We start from the raw sequence: 15,959 nt of genomic DNA on the forward strand, positions 1-15,959 counted from the left end.
TATGTCAAATTCAAATTCTATTACTCTTGATATCCAAAATCTACACCAATCATCGCCACCTAATATTCCCTTAAATAATCAAATCTCACCTATCCATATAACCCTTCTATCATTACATAATCAAATCACAGCTACCCTAATAATCCCTCCATTAATAAATAATCAAATCCTGCCTATCCTAGTAAGGTCTCCACCAATATATAATGAAATCCCAACTATCCAAATAACCCCTCCATCTTTAAATCATGAAATGTCACCTATCCCAATAATCCCTCCACCATTAAATGATCAAATCCCACCATCACCCAATCCTCAAACCAATCCTTCGAATTCAAATCAAATACCATCATCCCCAACTAAGATACAAACTAAACATCCAATTCAAATTCCTCACTCCAATCACCACATATTTTGAATGTCTCAAGATTGCAACTTGCACACTTCCTTTTCCAACACTCATTTCCTTGTTGAAGAACCACAACCACAATCCACCCACCTCATGGTTACATGCTCCAAAAATGGAATCTTTAAACCAAAACAATTATATACAACAACTAAATTCCTGATACCAGAACTAGTTGAAGAAAATCTTCTATCTTTGAAGAATTCATAGCACTCATGGCAAATGAGACTTGACATTGGTCCCAAAACAACATCACTTGAACAACATTGGCAACGAATGGGTATATTGTATCAAGAATAATATGGATGTCATCGTTGCTCATTACAAAGCTCGTTTAGTGGCCAAAGGCTTTCACCAACGTTAAGGAATTGACTACAAGGACACATTTAGCTCAATCATGAAACCACAAACAATAAAGCTGGCTTTTTGTGTGGCTCTCTTAAAAGGTTGGCACTTGAGCCAAATGGATGTCAACAACACTTTCTTTTGTTAGAAAAGAATGGCACAATCCAAGAGGGGGGTGAATTGGATTCTATGACCCTTTAAAAATTATCAGAGTATTTAGGATCTTTATTTCACTTTTAAACTTTTCTAAGACTGAATTTTCAAATGAAGCTCTTCTAAAGACTTGTTATGAAAATATGAATGCAATATGCTCACTTGATTACAACATAATGAGGTTCAACAATAATGCTCTAATTCAGATTTAAACTGACAAAATTCACATACACTTGTTAATCAAGTTTTATCTTCTTTAAAGTTCAACCAAGAAATTACACAATGTAAAAGATAAGGTAGAAGAAGATTGCACAAGTCTTTTATACTGGTTCAGCCACTCCACATGTGACCTACATCCAGTCCTTAATCAACACCTGATTAAGATTTGTTCCACTATCTTAAGCAAGAAGGTTTACAAGCACACACACATGCATATACTTCAACACAAAAGATAACCACTTTCTTGACCCCAAGAAAGCACCCCTTGTAGAACCCACTACAAGAAACCTTACCACTTGAGAAACCCTTCTCAAGATTTTTACAAAGATTCACAAAGAATAAAGGAACGAATTCACCTGGAATTCTTGAACAAATCTTTATCTTCCCCTTTCAAGAATATGATGATGATTATCTTCTCACAAGCTTTTCACAAACGTTTTCACTCTTGGATTTCACAAAGAAAACTCTCCAAGATGTCACAAAGACTCCACAAAACGTTTTTCACAAATTGATTATCAGTTCTAACTCTTGTCTGAAGTTTCTCAAAGTTCAAAACTATTTATAAAAGTTTCAGACATAGATAATCGATTATTTTAAAGAATAATCGATTATTTTGTTCTTCAGGTTTTCTGAAAACCAACCAAGAACAATATAATCGATTATTTTGCTGGATAATCGATTATTCCAGAAAGTTGTTCCTGGGATAATCGATTATTTTGGCAAATAATCGATTATTGCAGCAAGGCATCCCATTTTGCCTATTGCTGGAATAATCGATTATATTTAAAAATAATCGATTATTTTGAGTTAGTACTTAAAACTTCATTTTAAGTCTCAAAATAACTTTTCAATGTTTTAACTCATCATCATATACTCTCTACTTAGTTTAGATATAGATTTGATTATGCACAAAGCATACTAAGCACACACAATATAAAATCTCATTCAAAACAACTTAATTTCTAAACTCTATTACATTGCTCCATTACATAGCATGTTCTTGACTTTTCTTTGACTTTGTTTTTGTGCTTCCAAGTTGTAAGTTGTTGTTGTACACTTGTGTTGTGATCATAAAAACTTCTTTAGGCTTCAAGCTCTCCTAAGCTCAACATTTTTAAGGTACCATTGAGGAGGACATATACATGTGTCAACCTCCTAGTTTCGTCCACCCTCAATTCCCTAATCATGTCTACAAGCTTTGCAAAAGACTCTATGGCCTCAAGCAAGCCCCTTGGGCTTGGTTTCATGCATTAAAACAATTTCTATTGAGTTTTGGCTTCACAAATTCAAAGTTTGACAAGTCACTATTCATTTACAATAGTGGCTAGGTCATAACATCCTTTTCTATGTTGATGATCTCTTACTTACATGTAATGATTTGAAATTACTCACTTCTTTCAAGTGCTCTCTTACAAACAAGTTCTTTCTTAAAGACCTTGGCTCACTGATAAATCATAATTTGATATGTATCTTTTCCTTCAATTTAGCTATTTTACATTCCATCTATGGTTAATTATAGGATTTAGATAGATATGTGTGTTGTTGGGCCAACTTGGATAGTTGGGAATTATTATTCTAAATTTTCGCTGTTTTTGGGCTGATGAACATGTCTCGGTCTTCAGGGCTTAACTTGGGCTGTAGTGATCCAAATGGTGAAAACTCGGTGGCCCTGGAAAGCTGAGACAAAGACCTAGAACTTTGCAGAAGGAACCGTGTTCAAATTCGTTCATCTAGAAGGACAATTTCGGTGGTCAAAAATCGGTGCGGAAATGGCATCCAACTCATCCCACCAACAACACCAACTCATCCCATTTCGTTTTGTCTTAGCTTTTTCCCATTATTTTATATTTCTTTTGTATTAGATGAAGGCTATAAATAGGCCTTCACTTCTCCATTGTAAGACACCCCTCAATACACCTTCAAATAAGTTACTCTTGGGTGTTCTTCTTCCTCCCTTCTCTTTGTTTTCTTTGAGTTTATTTTTCTCTGTTGTAGTTGTAGTTTATGTTTTATTGTCCTTTCCTTTTGTATGCATTTTAATTCTGTTCTTTGCCTCCTCCATGGAAGGCTAGATTGTAGTACTCTTTAACTTGATTTAATGCATTTTCATTTTCCTTGCATTTTCATTTCTAGTTCAAATTTAATGGAAGGCTAAAACCATTGGGTTGGCTTCTTGTTATGGATTGTAATCTCTGTTTGAGGTTGGGTATGTTTGTGTGTCTCTGTTCTACTTTGTTCTTCTTCATTCAACCTCTATATTAGTATGTCCATGCTTAATGGGCTATGCTTAATGACACAGTTGCTTAATCTGTGAAGAGGTTGATGTTGTATACGTTTTCTTAATTCGTGTAGGGAAATCTTGAGTTAATCTTCGCTTAGTTGGTTAACTCGGATGGAACAAGGATTAAGTAGTTAATAGAGCAATCTTATTGTAAATCAAGGATAAGAGAGTTACAATCCGAACAAGGAGCCAATCTATTTTACTTATTGTGTTATCTGTATTTTATTGTGTTATAAACTTAAAATTTAAACAACCAAAATTCCCCCCCCCCACTTCGTGTGTTTAAGCCTTTGACAGAGAAAAATGGTCCTTGAGAGACGACCTAGGACAACTTCCTAGTACTACATTTAATTGTTTTTATTTGACCGGATACGACTTCGATCAAATTTGGCGCCGTTGCCGGGGATCATCAGTTTCTGTAAAAGGCTGTGCGTTTTTGTATTTGTTTTTGTGGTGTTTTGTTGTGTGTTTTGTGTTTTATGTTTTAGAGTCTTTGTCAATTTTTGTGTGTTTTGTTTTAGTGTATTAATGTGAATGTGAATAGTGCAGAATATTAGAATTCATTTTTGATTTTGACAGCTAGATTTATCATTTTGCCTCAATTCTTTTGTGGTAGTAGCTAATGATTTTAGGATAATATTGGTGCATTAGTTTTGTTGTTTTCTAAGTTTTCATAAAAATCCCCCTTTGTTCACTATTACTATAGTGGTGCATGTAGTGTATGACTAGGAACAGTCCACACACTTTGCATCCATTTGATCCTGAAATAGATAGAACATACCATAGATTAGTTAGAGAGCATATAGTCTCACCTGAGAGTGATACCCATAGTGTGAGTGTAGCATCTGAAGTTGACTCAACTGAAAACATGGCTGACCAACCTGGACCTCGAGAGAGAACACTTAGGGAAATGGCTGCACCTGATTTTACTTATGAGAGTTTATGCATTCAATACCCTGAGGAAGATGTTCCTTTTGTGCTTAAAACTGGACTAATCCATTTGCTGCCTAAGTTTCATGGTCGTGCAGGTGAAGACCCACATAAGCATCTCAAGGAGTTCCACATTGTTTGTTCCACCATGAGGCCACCTAATGTCCTTGAAGATCACATCTATCTGAAAGCATTCCCTTTTTCATTAGAGGATCTTGCTAAGGACTGGTTGTATTATCTGGCTCCTGGTTCAATAACAGGCTGGGATGACTTGAAGAGAGTATTCCTCGAAAAATTCTTCCCTGCATCCAGGGCCACTGCAATCCGGAAGGATATATCTGGAATTAGACAACTCATTGGGGAGAGCTTATATGAGTACTGGGAAAGATTCAAGAGGTTGTGTGCTAGCTGCCCTCACCATCAAATTTCTGAGCAGCTATTATTATAGTATTTCTATGAGGGGTTGAACATGATGGATAGAAGCATGATTGATGCAGCTAGTGGAGGAGCCTTAGGAGATATGACACCTGCTTCTGCTAGAGGGTTGATTGAAAAAATGGCGTCTAACTCACAACAATTCAATATGAGGAGTGATTCCATAGTTGTGAGGGGTGTGCATGATATGGTAGCCCCAGATTCCACTGAACACAAAAAGTTGGAGAGTAAGATTGATGCTCTCACCACCTTGGTCTCACAACTGGCTACAAATCAAAAGTCAGGTCCACCACCAGCAAAGGTATGTGGAATTTGCACTTCAATTAATCATCCAACTGATGCTTGTCCCTCCTTGCAAGACTCTTCTATAGGTCCTGATGCCCCACAAGCCTATGCTGCAAATATCTACAATAACAGACCAACACAGCAACAACAACAGCAAAGTTATGACCTCTCCAGCAATAGGTACAATCCAGGTTGGAGAAATCATCCTAATCTCAGATGGTCTAACCAGCAGCAGCAACAACAACAACCATCACCTCCCTTCCAAAACAATGCTGGTCCTAGCAGATATGTGCCTCCTCCTATCCTACAGCAGCAACAGAGACAACATGAAGCTCCTGCACCACCAGCTCCTCAACCATCTACTTCTGAACCTACATTGGAGGAGTTAGTGAGGCAGATGACTCTTCAAAACATGCAGTTCCAACAAGAGACCAGAGCTTCCATTCAAAGTTTGACAAACCAAATGGGGCAGATGGCCACTCAACTCAATCAAGCACAGTCCCAAAATTCAGACAAGCTACCTTCACAAACTGTGCAAAATCCGAAGAATGTAAGTGCCATCACCTTGAGGTCTGGCAAACAAATTGACATCCCAACACCACCTACAGTTGTTGTACCTCCACCTGAGCCTTCACTTGAGAAAGAGAGCCATGCAGGTAGTAGTAAAAATTTTCATGCAGGTGGACCTTCTTCTAGTGCATGCACTGATAATCTATATCAAGCTCCTGTTCCTCTTCCATTTCCGCCAAAATCAATTCCAAGCAAAAAGATGGAAGAGATGGATAAAGAAATATTGGAGACCTTCAGGAAGGTGGAGGTGAACATACCTTTGCTGGATGCCATCAAGCAAATTCCCAGATATGCTAAGTTTCTGAAGGAGTTGTGCACTCATAAGAGGAAGCTAAAGGGCAATGAGCGAATCAGCATGGGCAGGAATGTCTCAGCACTCATAGGTAAATCTGTTCCACACATTCCTGAGAAGTGTAAGGATCCAGGTACATTTTGTGTACCTTGCATTATTGGTAACAATAAGTTTGAAAATGCCATGCTTGATTTAGGTGCTTCATATAATGTCATGCCTCTGTCTATTTTCAATTCTTTGTCTCTTGGTACTTTGCAACCTACGGGTGTGGTCATCCAATTGGCCAATAGGAGTGTTGCCCACCCTACAGGTTTAATAGAGGATGTCTTAGTTCGGGTTGGTGAACTAATTTTTCCTGCTGATTTTTATGTGCTTGATATGGAAGATGGATTTTCCCATGGTTCTGCCCCAATCATTTTAGGTAGACCATTTTTAAAAACAGCCCGGACTAAGATTGATGTTTATGCTGGCACCTTGTCTATGGAATTTGGTGATATTGCTGTTCATTTTAATATATTGGATGCCATGAAATTTCCTTCTGAAGCTCATTCTGTTTTTCGTGCTGAATTGATTGATGATCTAGTTGATGAGCACTTTTATGGTTTAGATTCTCCTCATGCTAAGAAGCATTCATTTTCATCTGATTGGTATAACTATCTTCCATGTATTGAGTCTGAATCTGAATGTCAATCTGAATATCAATCTGAATGTGATTATGAGGCATCTGAACTTGATACTTTGGGTGTTGTACCTCTTGGTCTTGATTTTATACAGTCAGAATGCACTAACCATGTTGCAGGAAGTACGAAAGAATCTGACTTGCAGGTTGAGGTACAGGCTATGGAACCCCTTTTCCCTTCTTTGGTTTCTTCTAATGATCAACCAGCACCCACACCAGAATTGAAGCCTCTTCCAGAGAACCTCAAGTATGCTTACTTGGAAGATAATGAGAAGTTGCCAGTGATAATTTCCACCTCCCTTGATGTTGTTCAAGAGGAGAAATTGTTGCAGGTTCTAAAAAGGCATAAGAAAGCAATTGGTTGGACCCTGGCAGACATTCCTGGCATTAGCCCATCCACATGCATGCACAGGATATTACTGGAGGATAGAGCTAAACCAGTGAGACAGCCCCAGAGGCGACTCAACCCTATCATTTTGGATGTAGTGAAGAAGGAGGTGACCAAGCTTCTTCAAGCTGGGATCATTTATCCTATATCAGATAGTCAGTGGGTGAGTCCAGTCCAGGTAGTCCCCAAGAAGACAGGCCTCACTGTTGTTAAGAATGAGAAGGATGAGCTCATACCCACTAGAGTCCAAAATAGTTGGAGGGTCTGTATTGACTACCGGAGGCTAAACCAAGCAACCAGGAAGGATCATTTTCCTTTGCCTTTCATTGATCAAATGCTTGAGCGTCTGGCAGGTAAATCTCATTACTGTTTCCTTGATGGGTTCTCTGGTTATTTTCAGATTCATATTGCTCCCGAGGATCAGGAGAAGACCACATTCACCTGCCCTTTTGGCACTTTTGCTTATAGAAGGATGCCTTTTGGCCTATGCAATGCCCCTGGCACATTCCAGCGGTGCATGCTCAGTATTTTTAGTGATTTTTTAGAAAATTGCATAGAGGTGTTTATGGATGATTTTACTGTTTATGGATCCTCTTTTGATGCATGTTTGGATAGTTTGGATAGAGTTCTGAATAGATGCATTGAGACTAACCTTGTTCTTAATTTTGAGAAATGTCATTTCATGGTTGAGCAGGGTATAGTTTTAGGGCATATTATTTCTAGTAAGGGCATAGAAGTAGATCCTGCAAAAGTTTCTGTTATTTCACAGTTGCCTTACCCCTCTTGCGTGCGAGAGGTTCGATCTTTTCTTGGCCATGCAGGTTTCTATAGGCGATTTGTCAAAAAATTCAGCAAGAAGGCCCTTCCACTATCCAATCTACTACAAAAAGATGTTGATTTTGTTTTTGATGACAGGTGTAAGCAGGCTTTTGAATGCCTCAAGGAAGCACTCACCACCACTCCAATCATTCAGGCACCTGATTGGACAGTCCCATTTGAGCTGATGTGTGATGCATCTAATTATGCATTGGGGGCTGTTCTGGCACAAAGAGTTGACAAGTTGCCCAGAGTGATATATTATGCTTCCCGGACTTTGGACGCTGCTCAAGCAAACTACACTACCACAGAGAAAGAGCTTCTGGCCATTGTTTTTGCTCTTGATAAATTTAGATCTTATTTGCTTGGTTCTCGTGTTATTGTTTATACTGACCATGCAGCTCTGAAGTACCTGTTGAAAAAGGCTGACTCAAAGCCTAGGCTGATCAGATGGATGCTCTGGCTTCAAGAGTTTGACTTGGACATCCGTGATAGGAGCGGAGCACAAAACATGGTGGCAGACCATCTCAGCAGGATTGAGAGAGCTGAGAATAGTGCTGAAATCTTACACATCCAGGATAATTTTCCTGATGAAAATTTGTTAACTATTTCTTCTTCTACCACCCCTTGGTTTGCAAACATTGTTAATTTTTTAGTTGCTTCTGTTTTTCCTCCCTTAGCATCACGAGCTCAAATTGATAAAATTAAGAGTGATGCTAAGCATTATATTTGGGATGACCCCTATTTGTGGAAGTTGTGTAGTGACCAGGTCATTAGGAGATGCATACCAGATCATGAGATTGATTCGGTCCTGCAATTTTGTCACTCTTCTGCACCAGGTGGCCATCTAGGCATTCAGAGGACAGCTCGCAAGGTGCTTGATTGTGGTTTTTACTGGCCCACCATCTTCAGGGATGCGTGGAAGATTTGCAGCACTTGTGAGCAGTGTCAGCGAGCAGGAGGAGCCCTTTCTTTGAGACAGCAGATGCCTCAGCAACCCATGTTATTCTGTGAGGTGTTTGATGTCTGGGGTATAGATTTCATGGGTCCTTTTCCTGTCTCTTATGGTTTTTCATATATTCTCCTAGCTGTTGATTATGTTTCAAAATGGGTGGAAGCCAAAGCCACCAGAACTAATGATGCTCGGGTTGTTGTGGATTTTGTCAGATCTAACATATTTTGCAGGTTTGGAGTACCCAGAGCTATTGTTAGTGATCAGGGAACCCATTTTTGTAACAGATCCATGTAGGCTTTGCTCAAGAAGTATGGGGTAGTGCACAGAATTTCTACACCCTACCACCCCCAAACTAATGGGCAAGCTGAGATTTCAAATAGGGAGATCAAGAGGATCTTAGAGAAGATTGTGCAACCCAATAGGAAAGATTGGAGTAACAGGTTGGATGAAGCTCTCTGGGCACATAGGACTGCTTACAAAGCACCTATAGGGATGTCTCCTTATCGGGTTGTCTTTGGCAAAGCATGTCATCTTCCTGTAGAGATCGAGCATCGAGCCTACTGGGCTGTGAAGACCTGTAACTTCTCTATTGATCAGGCTGGAGAGGAAAGAAAGTTGCAACTGAGTGAGCTTGATGAGATCCGCCTTGAAGCCTATGAGAACTCTAAGTTCTACAAGGAGAAAACCAAGAAGTTCCATGACAGCTTGATAGCTCGGAAAGACTTCGTGGTTGGCCAGAAAGTTCTCTTGTACAATTCTCGGCTCGGACTCATGGGTGGTAAGTTACGTTCTAAGTGGATTGGACCTTTTGTCGTTACTAATGTTTATCCTTATGGTACAGTTGAAATCAAAAGTGAATCCACAGATAAGAGCTTTAAAGTTAATGGGCACCGTTTGAAGCCATTCCTCAGCAATCCATCTTTGTTGGATGTTGTTGTAGAGGAGACATCTCTACTCGACCCCGCTACTCTTCCACCATGACTTAGGGAGTTTTCTTTCCCGCTCTCCTTCTTTACTTTTATTGCACTTGTCCAGATTTATTAATTGTTCTGATTGCTCTGATCTTCTGTTTGAGCCACATTGGGACAATGTGTGATTTAAGTGTGGGGGGGAACTATTTTGGTTATATGCTTTCAGGGTTTATTTGTTATTTTAGGTTTGTGTTTTGTGCAGTTTTGCATGTTTCTCTTTGATTTCTGGATATTGATAGTGTGTAGACACTTACTTCATTCTTGGATAGGAGCTTCTTGATACAATATGGTTTGAAATCCCTGTTTTTCTCTGCTTGGAAAGATGATTTTAAGGTTTGAGAGGTTGTTTTAATTGTGACAGATATACCCTGTGTGAGGATTTGAGCCACTATCTATCCTTTTTTTTGTGTGTTATGCCTCTTGATTGCTTGCACAGTTGCCTTGTCTTGACTCTGTCTGATACTTCTTGATTCACATGCATGTTTGGATATGATTAAGGCATTTTTGTTCTTATAAGCCTCTGGCCAAATAAGCTTACCCTGAATTATCTCCTCTGATAACCCCTACTGAGCCTATTTCCCCTTCTTTGTTCGAAGCTCATTACAAGCCTTAAGCGAAAAACCATGATTATCTTAACCTTAGGGAGTTTTGGAGCTTTGGAATTGTTTTGGGAATAAGTTCTTGAATAAGTGTGGGGGTGTGCGTGTGTGTCATTGGATGATGTATTTTGGCTAGTTGGTCCTTTATGTTGTACACTTTACTCATTACAAATTTTCGTGGTTACTGTTCACTATGTACTGTTCATACTCAAAAAAAAAAAAAAAAAAAAAAAAAAAAAAGAAGAAGTTGTTTGAGGCAAGAGAAAGAGGATTCATCATCATGAAAATCATTAGAAATTTTTGGGTTTATTTCTTGTGCGTATTCTTGACTTATTCCCCATTGCTCCTCTATTTCCTCTGGTTTGCAGTTACTTATCCCATAAATTATCCTCTACCTTGTCCTTAGCCTCATTACAACCCTAAAAAGACCTTTTGATCCTTATGTGCATGTTTATTGGGTGTTGATTTTAGAAGCTTGCCAAGTCTATCTGTTGCTTGTTTTTCATGAGTGCTTTGAGAGTATACAGTTGCCTAGACACTTGAGAGAAACAGTGATATAGTGCATCTTGTGAGGCTCTGTTACTTTTGATTCACCTCTTGAGCTAATTAATTGTCTTGCCATGTCTTGAAATGCTTGGATGATTTCCATAAGTGTCTAGTTTCTCTGACTCTTTTTGTGTTGGATGTTGTCTACTCCTTTTCTTTTCCCAGGAGTCATTGAGAATTGTGTAAATCTGTTTGTTTTCTTGTGTGTATTGTTGTCTCTGTTTCTTCCTGTGTCATCACTTTCTTTGATATCTTTGGAATTGTTCTTTGCTTTGCTTTCTTGATTTTGCCCAGGAGTGCAAAAAGCTAAGTGTGGGGGTATTTGATAAATCATAATTTGATATGTATCTTTTCCTTCAATTTAGCTATTTTACATTCCATCTATGGTTAATTATAGGATTTAGATAGATATGTGTGTTGTTGGGCCAACTTGGATAGTTGGGAATTATTATTCTAAATTTTCGCTGTTTTTGGGCTGATGAACATGTCTCGGTCTTCAGGGCTTAACTTGGGCTGTAGTGATCCAAATGGTGAAAACTCGGTGGCCCTGGAAAGCTGAGACAAAGACCTAGAACTTTGCAGAAGGAACCGTGTTCAAATTCGTTCATCTAGAAGGACAATTTCGGTGGTCAAAAATCGGTGCGGAAATGGCATCCAACTCATCCCACCAACAACACCAACTCATCCCATTTCGTTTTGTCTTAGCTTTTTCCCATTATTTTATATTTCTTTTGTATTAGATGAAGGCTATAAATAGGCCTTCACTTCTCCATTGTAAGACACCCCTCAATACACCTTCAAATAAGTTACTCTTGGGTGTTCTTCTTCCTCCCTTCTCTTTGTTTTCTTTGAGTTTATTTTTCTCTGTTGTAGTTGTAGTTTATGTTTTATTGTCCTTTCCTTTTGTATGCATTTTAATTCTGTTCTTTGCCTCCTCCATGGAAGGCTAGATTGTAGTACTCTTTAACTTGATTTAATGCATTTTCATTTTCCTTGCATTTTCATTTCTAGTTCAAATTTAATGGAAGGCTAAAACCATTGGGTTGGCTTCTTGTTATGGATTGTAATCTCTGTTTGAGGTTGGGAATGTTTGTGTGTCTCTGTTCTACTTTGTTCTTCTTCATTCAACCTCTATATTAGTATGTCCATGCTTAATGGGCTATGCTTAATGACACAGTTGCTTAATCTGTGAAGAGGTTGATGTTGTATACGTTTTCTTAATTCGTGTAGGGAAAGCTTGAGTTAATCTTCGCTTAGTTGGTTAACTCGGATGGAACAAGGATTAAGTAGTTAATAGAGCAATCTTATTGTAAATCAAGGATAAGAGAGTTACAATCCGAACAAGGAGCCAATCTATTTTACTTATTGTGTTATCTGTATTTTATTGTGTTATAAACTTAAAATTTAAACAACCAAAATTCCCCCCCCCCCACTTCGTGTGTTTAAGCCTTTGACAGAGAAAAATGGTCCTTGAGAGACGACCTAGGACAACTTCCTAGTACTACATTTAATTGTTTTTATTTGACCGGATACGACTTCGATCACTCACCTAGTTATTTTCTCAACATTGATATGATTCCCACCCAAGACGACCTCTTCCTCACACAACACCATTACATATATGACATTTTGCAAAAATCCAATATGAAAGATTCTAAACCAATCTCAACGTTTATGTCTACCTCGAGTGATCTTGTTGCTTGTGGTGACACACCTTCATGTGACACACAAGAGTATCATCACCACATTGGCTCACTTCAATACCTTTCATTGGCTCAACCTGATGTTGCATATTCTATCTCCAAACTCTCACAGTATATGCACGCTCCAAAAGATATTCACCTATTGGATGTTAAAAGTTTCCTCCATTACCTCAAGGGCACTTTGGATTATAGTCTCCACCTTAGACATTCTTTTGGAATTCATTTATGGGCATTTTGTGACTCAAACCAGGGTGGAGACTTATCTGACATGAAATCAACTACAACCTACATCATCTACCTTGGTCCTAATGTTATCTATTGGTCTTGTAAAAAGAACAAAACATCATCCCACTAGTGCAAAAAGAGGCTTTTACGTCACCTACATGACGTCGGAACAAGGCACCACCGACGTTATAAAAACGCGGTGGCAGAATGGTAAATAATGGGAACTAATTTACGTCAGACAGAGGGGGGTCCGACATAAATTATCCCATTAACGTCGGAGCTCTCACTGTCCGACGTAAATTTACGTCGGACCCCAGTAGTCTGACGTAAATTTACGTCAGACAGTGAGAGCTCCGACGTTAATGGGATAATTTACATCGGGCCAACCCTCACCCGACGTAAATTAGTTCCCCTAAAATCAAACGCGCACTCCACCTTTCATTCCCGCGCTCCCTGTTTAGAAACTAATAATCCCTTTTCTCTCAATCTCTAAGTCTCTCAGTGCGTTTGTTTCTACACTGGACGTTTGTAACTCTCTAAGTGTCTGCACATTACACGTTTGAGGTTAGTTTCTTGTCTACGCAAATTTTTTTTATTTTCTGCTATTTAGTCATCTGGAACGGCCCGTTCTCCTTGCAGAACGACCCGTTCTCCTTGTAGAACGGCCCGTTCTCCTTGCAGAATGGCCCGTTCTGCTTAAATTTTTTGTATTGTAAATTGTTTATCTGGAACGGCCCGTTCTGATTTTAGTATGGGCTGTTCCAGATAGGTTTCTGTTTGTGAATTATTTGTTTTTTTATTAGTTATTTTGTTGCTATATTGTTATTATATTTTTTACTTTATTTGTCTATTCAGTTAATTCATTGTTTTAATAATGAAAGTTTAATTTTTTCAGGATTATGGAGGATTCTGGGTCTGGCAGTGGGAGGAGGGAAGGTAGATCTGTCACCCGATTGTCTGGGTTGACAGCTGGACGCATTGCCAAGGAGAGGACACAGGTTGAGGTGGATCCTCGTTCTGGCAAGGCATCAGGCCTAAATGCTGCCAAGTTTAAGAGCTATTTGGGAGTCCTAGCTCGACGACATGTTTCTATTATCATTCCATCATGGGATGACGTTCAGGAAGTTGACAAGAACCTCATGTGGCAGGATATTCAGGTATATACTTTCACATCCCTTGAATATTATATAACTTAAATACATTATTTATTAATTGTTGTTATTTTCATAGCAAAATTTTGACATTCCCAACACTGAGGTCATGAGGAGGAAGATGTTATCTGCCCTGGCCACCAGGTGGAGAGACTTCAAGACTTTCTTGACACGGGAGTATGTATTTGGAGAGCGACAAAATGAGACTCCCTATCTAAAGTACCAGATCACTGATGAGGAGTGGATGCAATTTCGTGCCACTCGATTGGACCCTTCGTGGCAGGTTAGTTATTGATAACTCTTACATTGACACAAATACTTAAGGTATATATTAATTAATCTCATTTTCTTTTTTGTATTATTGCAGGCTAAAAGAATAGCTGCCCAAGAACGACAGGCCAAGAATGATGCACCCCATCTATTGTCAAGAGGGGGATATGAAAGAAAAAAAAAGGAAATGAAGAAGGCTAGGGCAGAGGCAGCAGGGGTTGAGTCTGCTGACCGTGTGGAGTCACCTCCCCGCCATGAGATGTGGATAACAGCCCGGACAAAATCAGATGGGCAAATGACTTTTGAGTCTGCAAGGGTCGTTGCTGATAAAATAGTAAGTAAAAATATACAAACTAAGACTCTTCATTTCAACTCATTTAATTCATAAGTGTAGTTTAGGGTATACTTATTGTTAATATGTTGTAGGAGGGTTTAGTTGAGCAGAGCACCCAGGGCTCATTTGTTTCCGATGGTCGGGATGATATCCTCACAACGGCCATAGGAAGGCCAGAGCACGGAGGCCGTGTGTGTGGAATTGGTGGTTCTTGGAGCCACCGAGATTTCTTTGGTGCCCGATCATCGAGGAGCACTGTTGACTCTTGCAGTCAAGAGGTTATGCAGAGAATGGAGCAGAGATTGGAGATGCAGTTTGAAGAGAAATTGAAGAATATTCAAAAACAGTTTGAACAAAAGTTTGAACTTTTGGCTCGTTCTCAGCAACAGACTGCAGTTGCTCATGATGGTGTTCGAGTCAGCACTAAAGGGAGTTGTGCTGCTCCAGATCCCTCACCGGATCAGACTCACACTGATGTACCAAACCAGTGTGAGTTATATGTTGAGGATGACCCCCCACGGTTAGTGGCTATTGGCCGAGTATTTGAGGGTGGCTCAACCATCCATGGTGTCCCTCTACAGCCAGATTGGACACGGGTTGTGGTTGACCAAGTTCAAGATGCTGCTGCTCCAGTGCCTTTGCCCAATACAGAGGTTCAACTAGTGGGGCAGGCAACCGGCACATTCTTAGCTTGGCCAAAACGTTTGGTCATGCCACTTTCAGCACGGGCAAAGGTAATTATATTATTTCTCTTTTATATTCTTATAATTCTATTATTGTTTAACTAATTATGATTATTTCTTTAGGATTTTATCAATCGTGGTAAGGAGGTCATCAGAGAACCTCATGTTGATGATGCTAATATCGCAGCAGCTGAGGATGATCCCATATCTAAGCTTCTAATCATATTACCACGATTAAAGAAGAAGCCAATTCAATTGCAGTGGGACATTAGAGTTTTTGGAGTTGATAGCGCTGCTGTTCCACTATACATATCTATGCCTGATGCATTAGAGATTGTTGGGGGAAATTCCATGTTAAATATTTCTATCATACAGCTGTGGGCCATGTAAGTCATATTTTCTTTTATGAGTCTAAATTTACAATAATTACATTTAACTTATAATAATTATTTGTGTTAGGTACATGGAAAAATTGAGTGTGGAGCATGCACAAGCAGAAGTATATGGATTTATTGAGCCTCAATCCATCCAAAAATCAGGAAACACTCATGTCCAGATCCAGCAATATATGCAAACATGGATGAGTGACTCAAGAAGAGATATATACATGGCTCCATACATTGACGGGTTAGTTTTACGTCGGACATGGCTTGTCCGACGTAAATTTACGTCGGGCCTTGCAATGGCCGACGTAAATTTACGTCGGACAAGCCATGTCCGACGTAA

General features: G+C 39.2%; 1 protein-coding gene and 1 non-coding gene across 2 annotated transcripts; one reads left to right on the plus strand and one right to left on the minus strand.

Annotated features, from left to right (window-relative positions):
* Positions 1 to 4,652: 4,652 nt before the first annotated feature.
* On the minus strand, positions 4,653 to 4,757 carry LOC145956655 (small nucleolar RNA R71). Its single transcript, XR_014432894.1, has one exon. It is a non-coding gene; the product is annotated as a small nucleolar RNA R71 (small nucleolar RNA).
* An 8,409-nt stretch (positions 4,758 to 13,166) lies between these two features.
* Positions 13,167 to 15,959, plus strand: LOC145956080 (uncharacterized). The gene is made up of 7 exons (XM_083071640.1): positions 13,167 to 13,952; positions 14,026 to 14,229; positions 14,314 to 14,550; positions 14,643 to 15,284; positions 15,357 to 15,619; positions 15,693 to 15,885; positions 15,945 to 15,959. Exons 1-7 carry the CDS (start codon positions 13,695 to 13,697, stop codon positions 15,957 to 15,959), a joined length of 1,812 nt encoding a protein of 603 aa, XP_082927766.1. The 5' UTR covers positions 13,167 to 13,694.

This window comes from Cajanus cajan, chromosome 3 (assembly GCF_000230855.2).
Source record: "Cajanus cajan strain Asha chromosome 3, NIPB_CcT2T_4, whole genome shotgun sequence".
Taxonomy (NCBI): domain Eukaryota; kingdom Viridiplantae; phylum Streptophyta; class Magnoliopsida; order Fabales; family Fabaceae; genus Cajanus; species Cajanus cajan.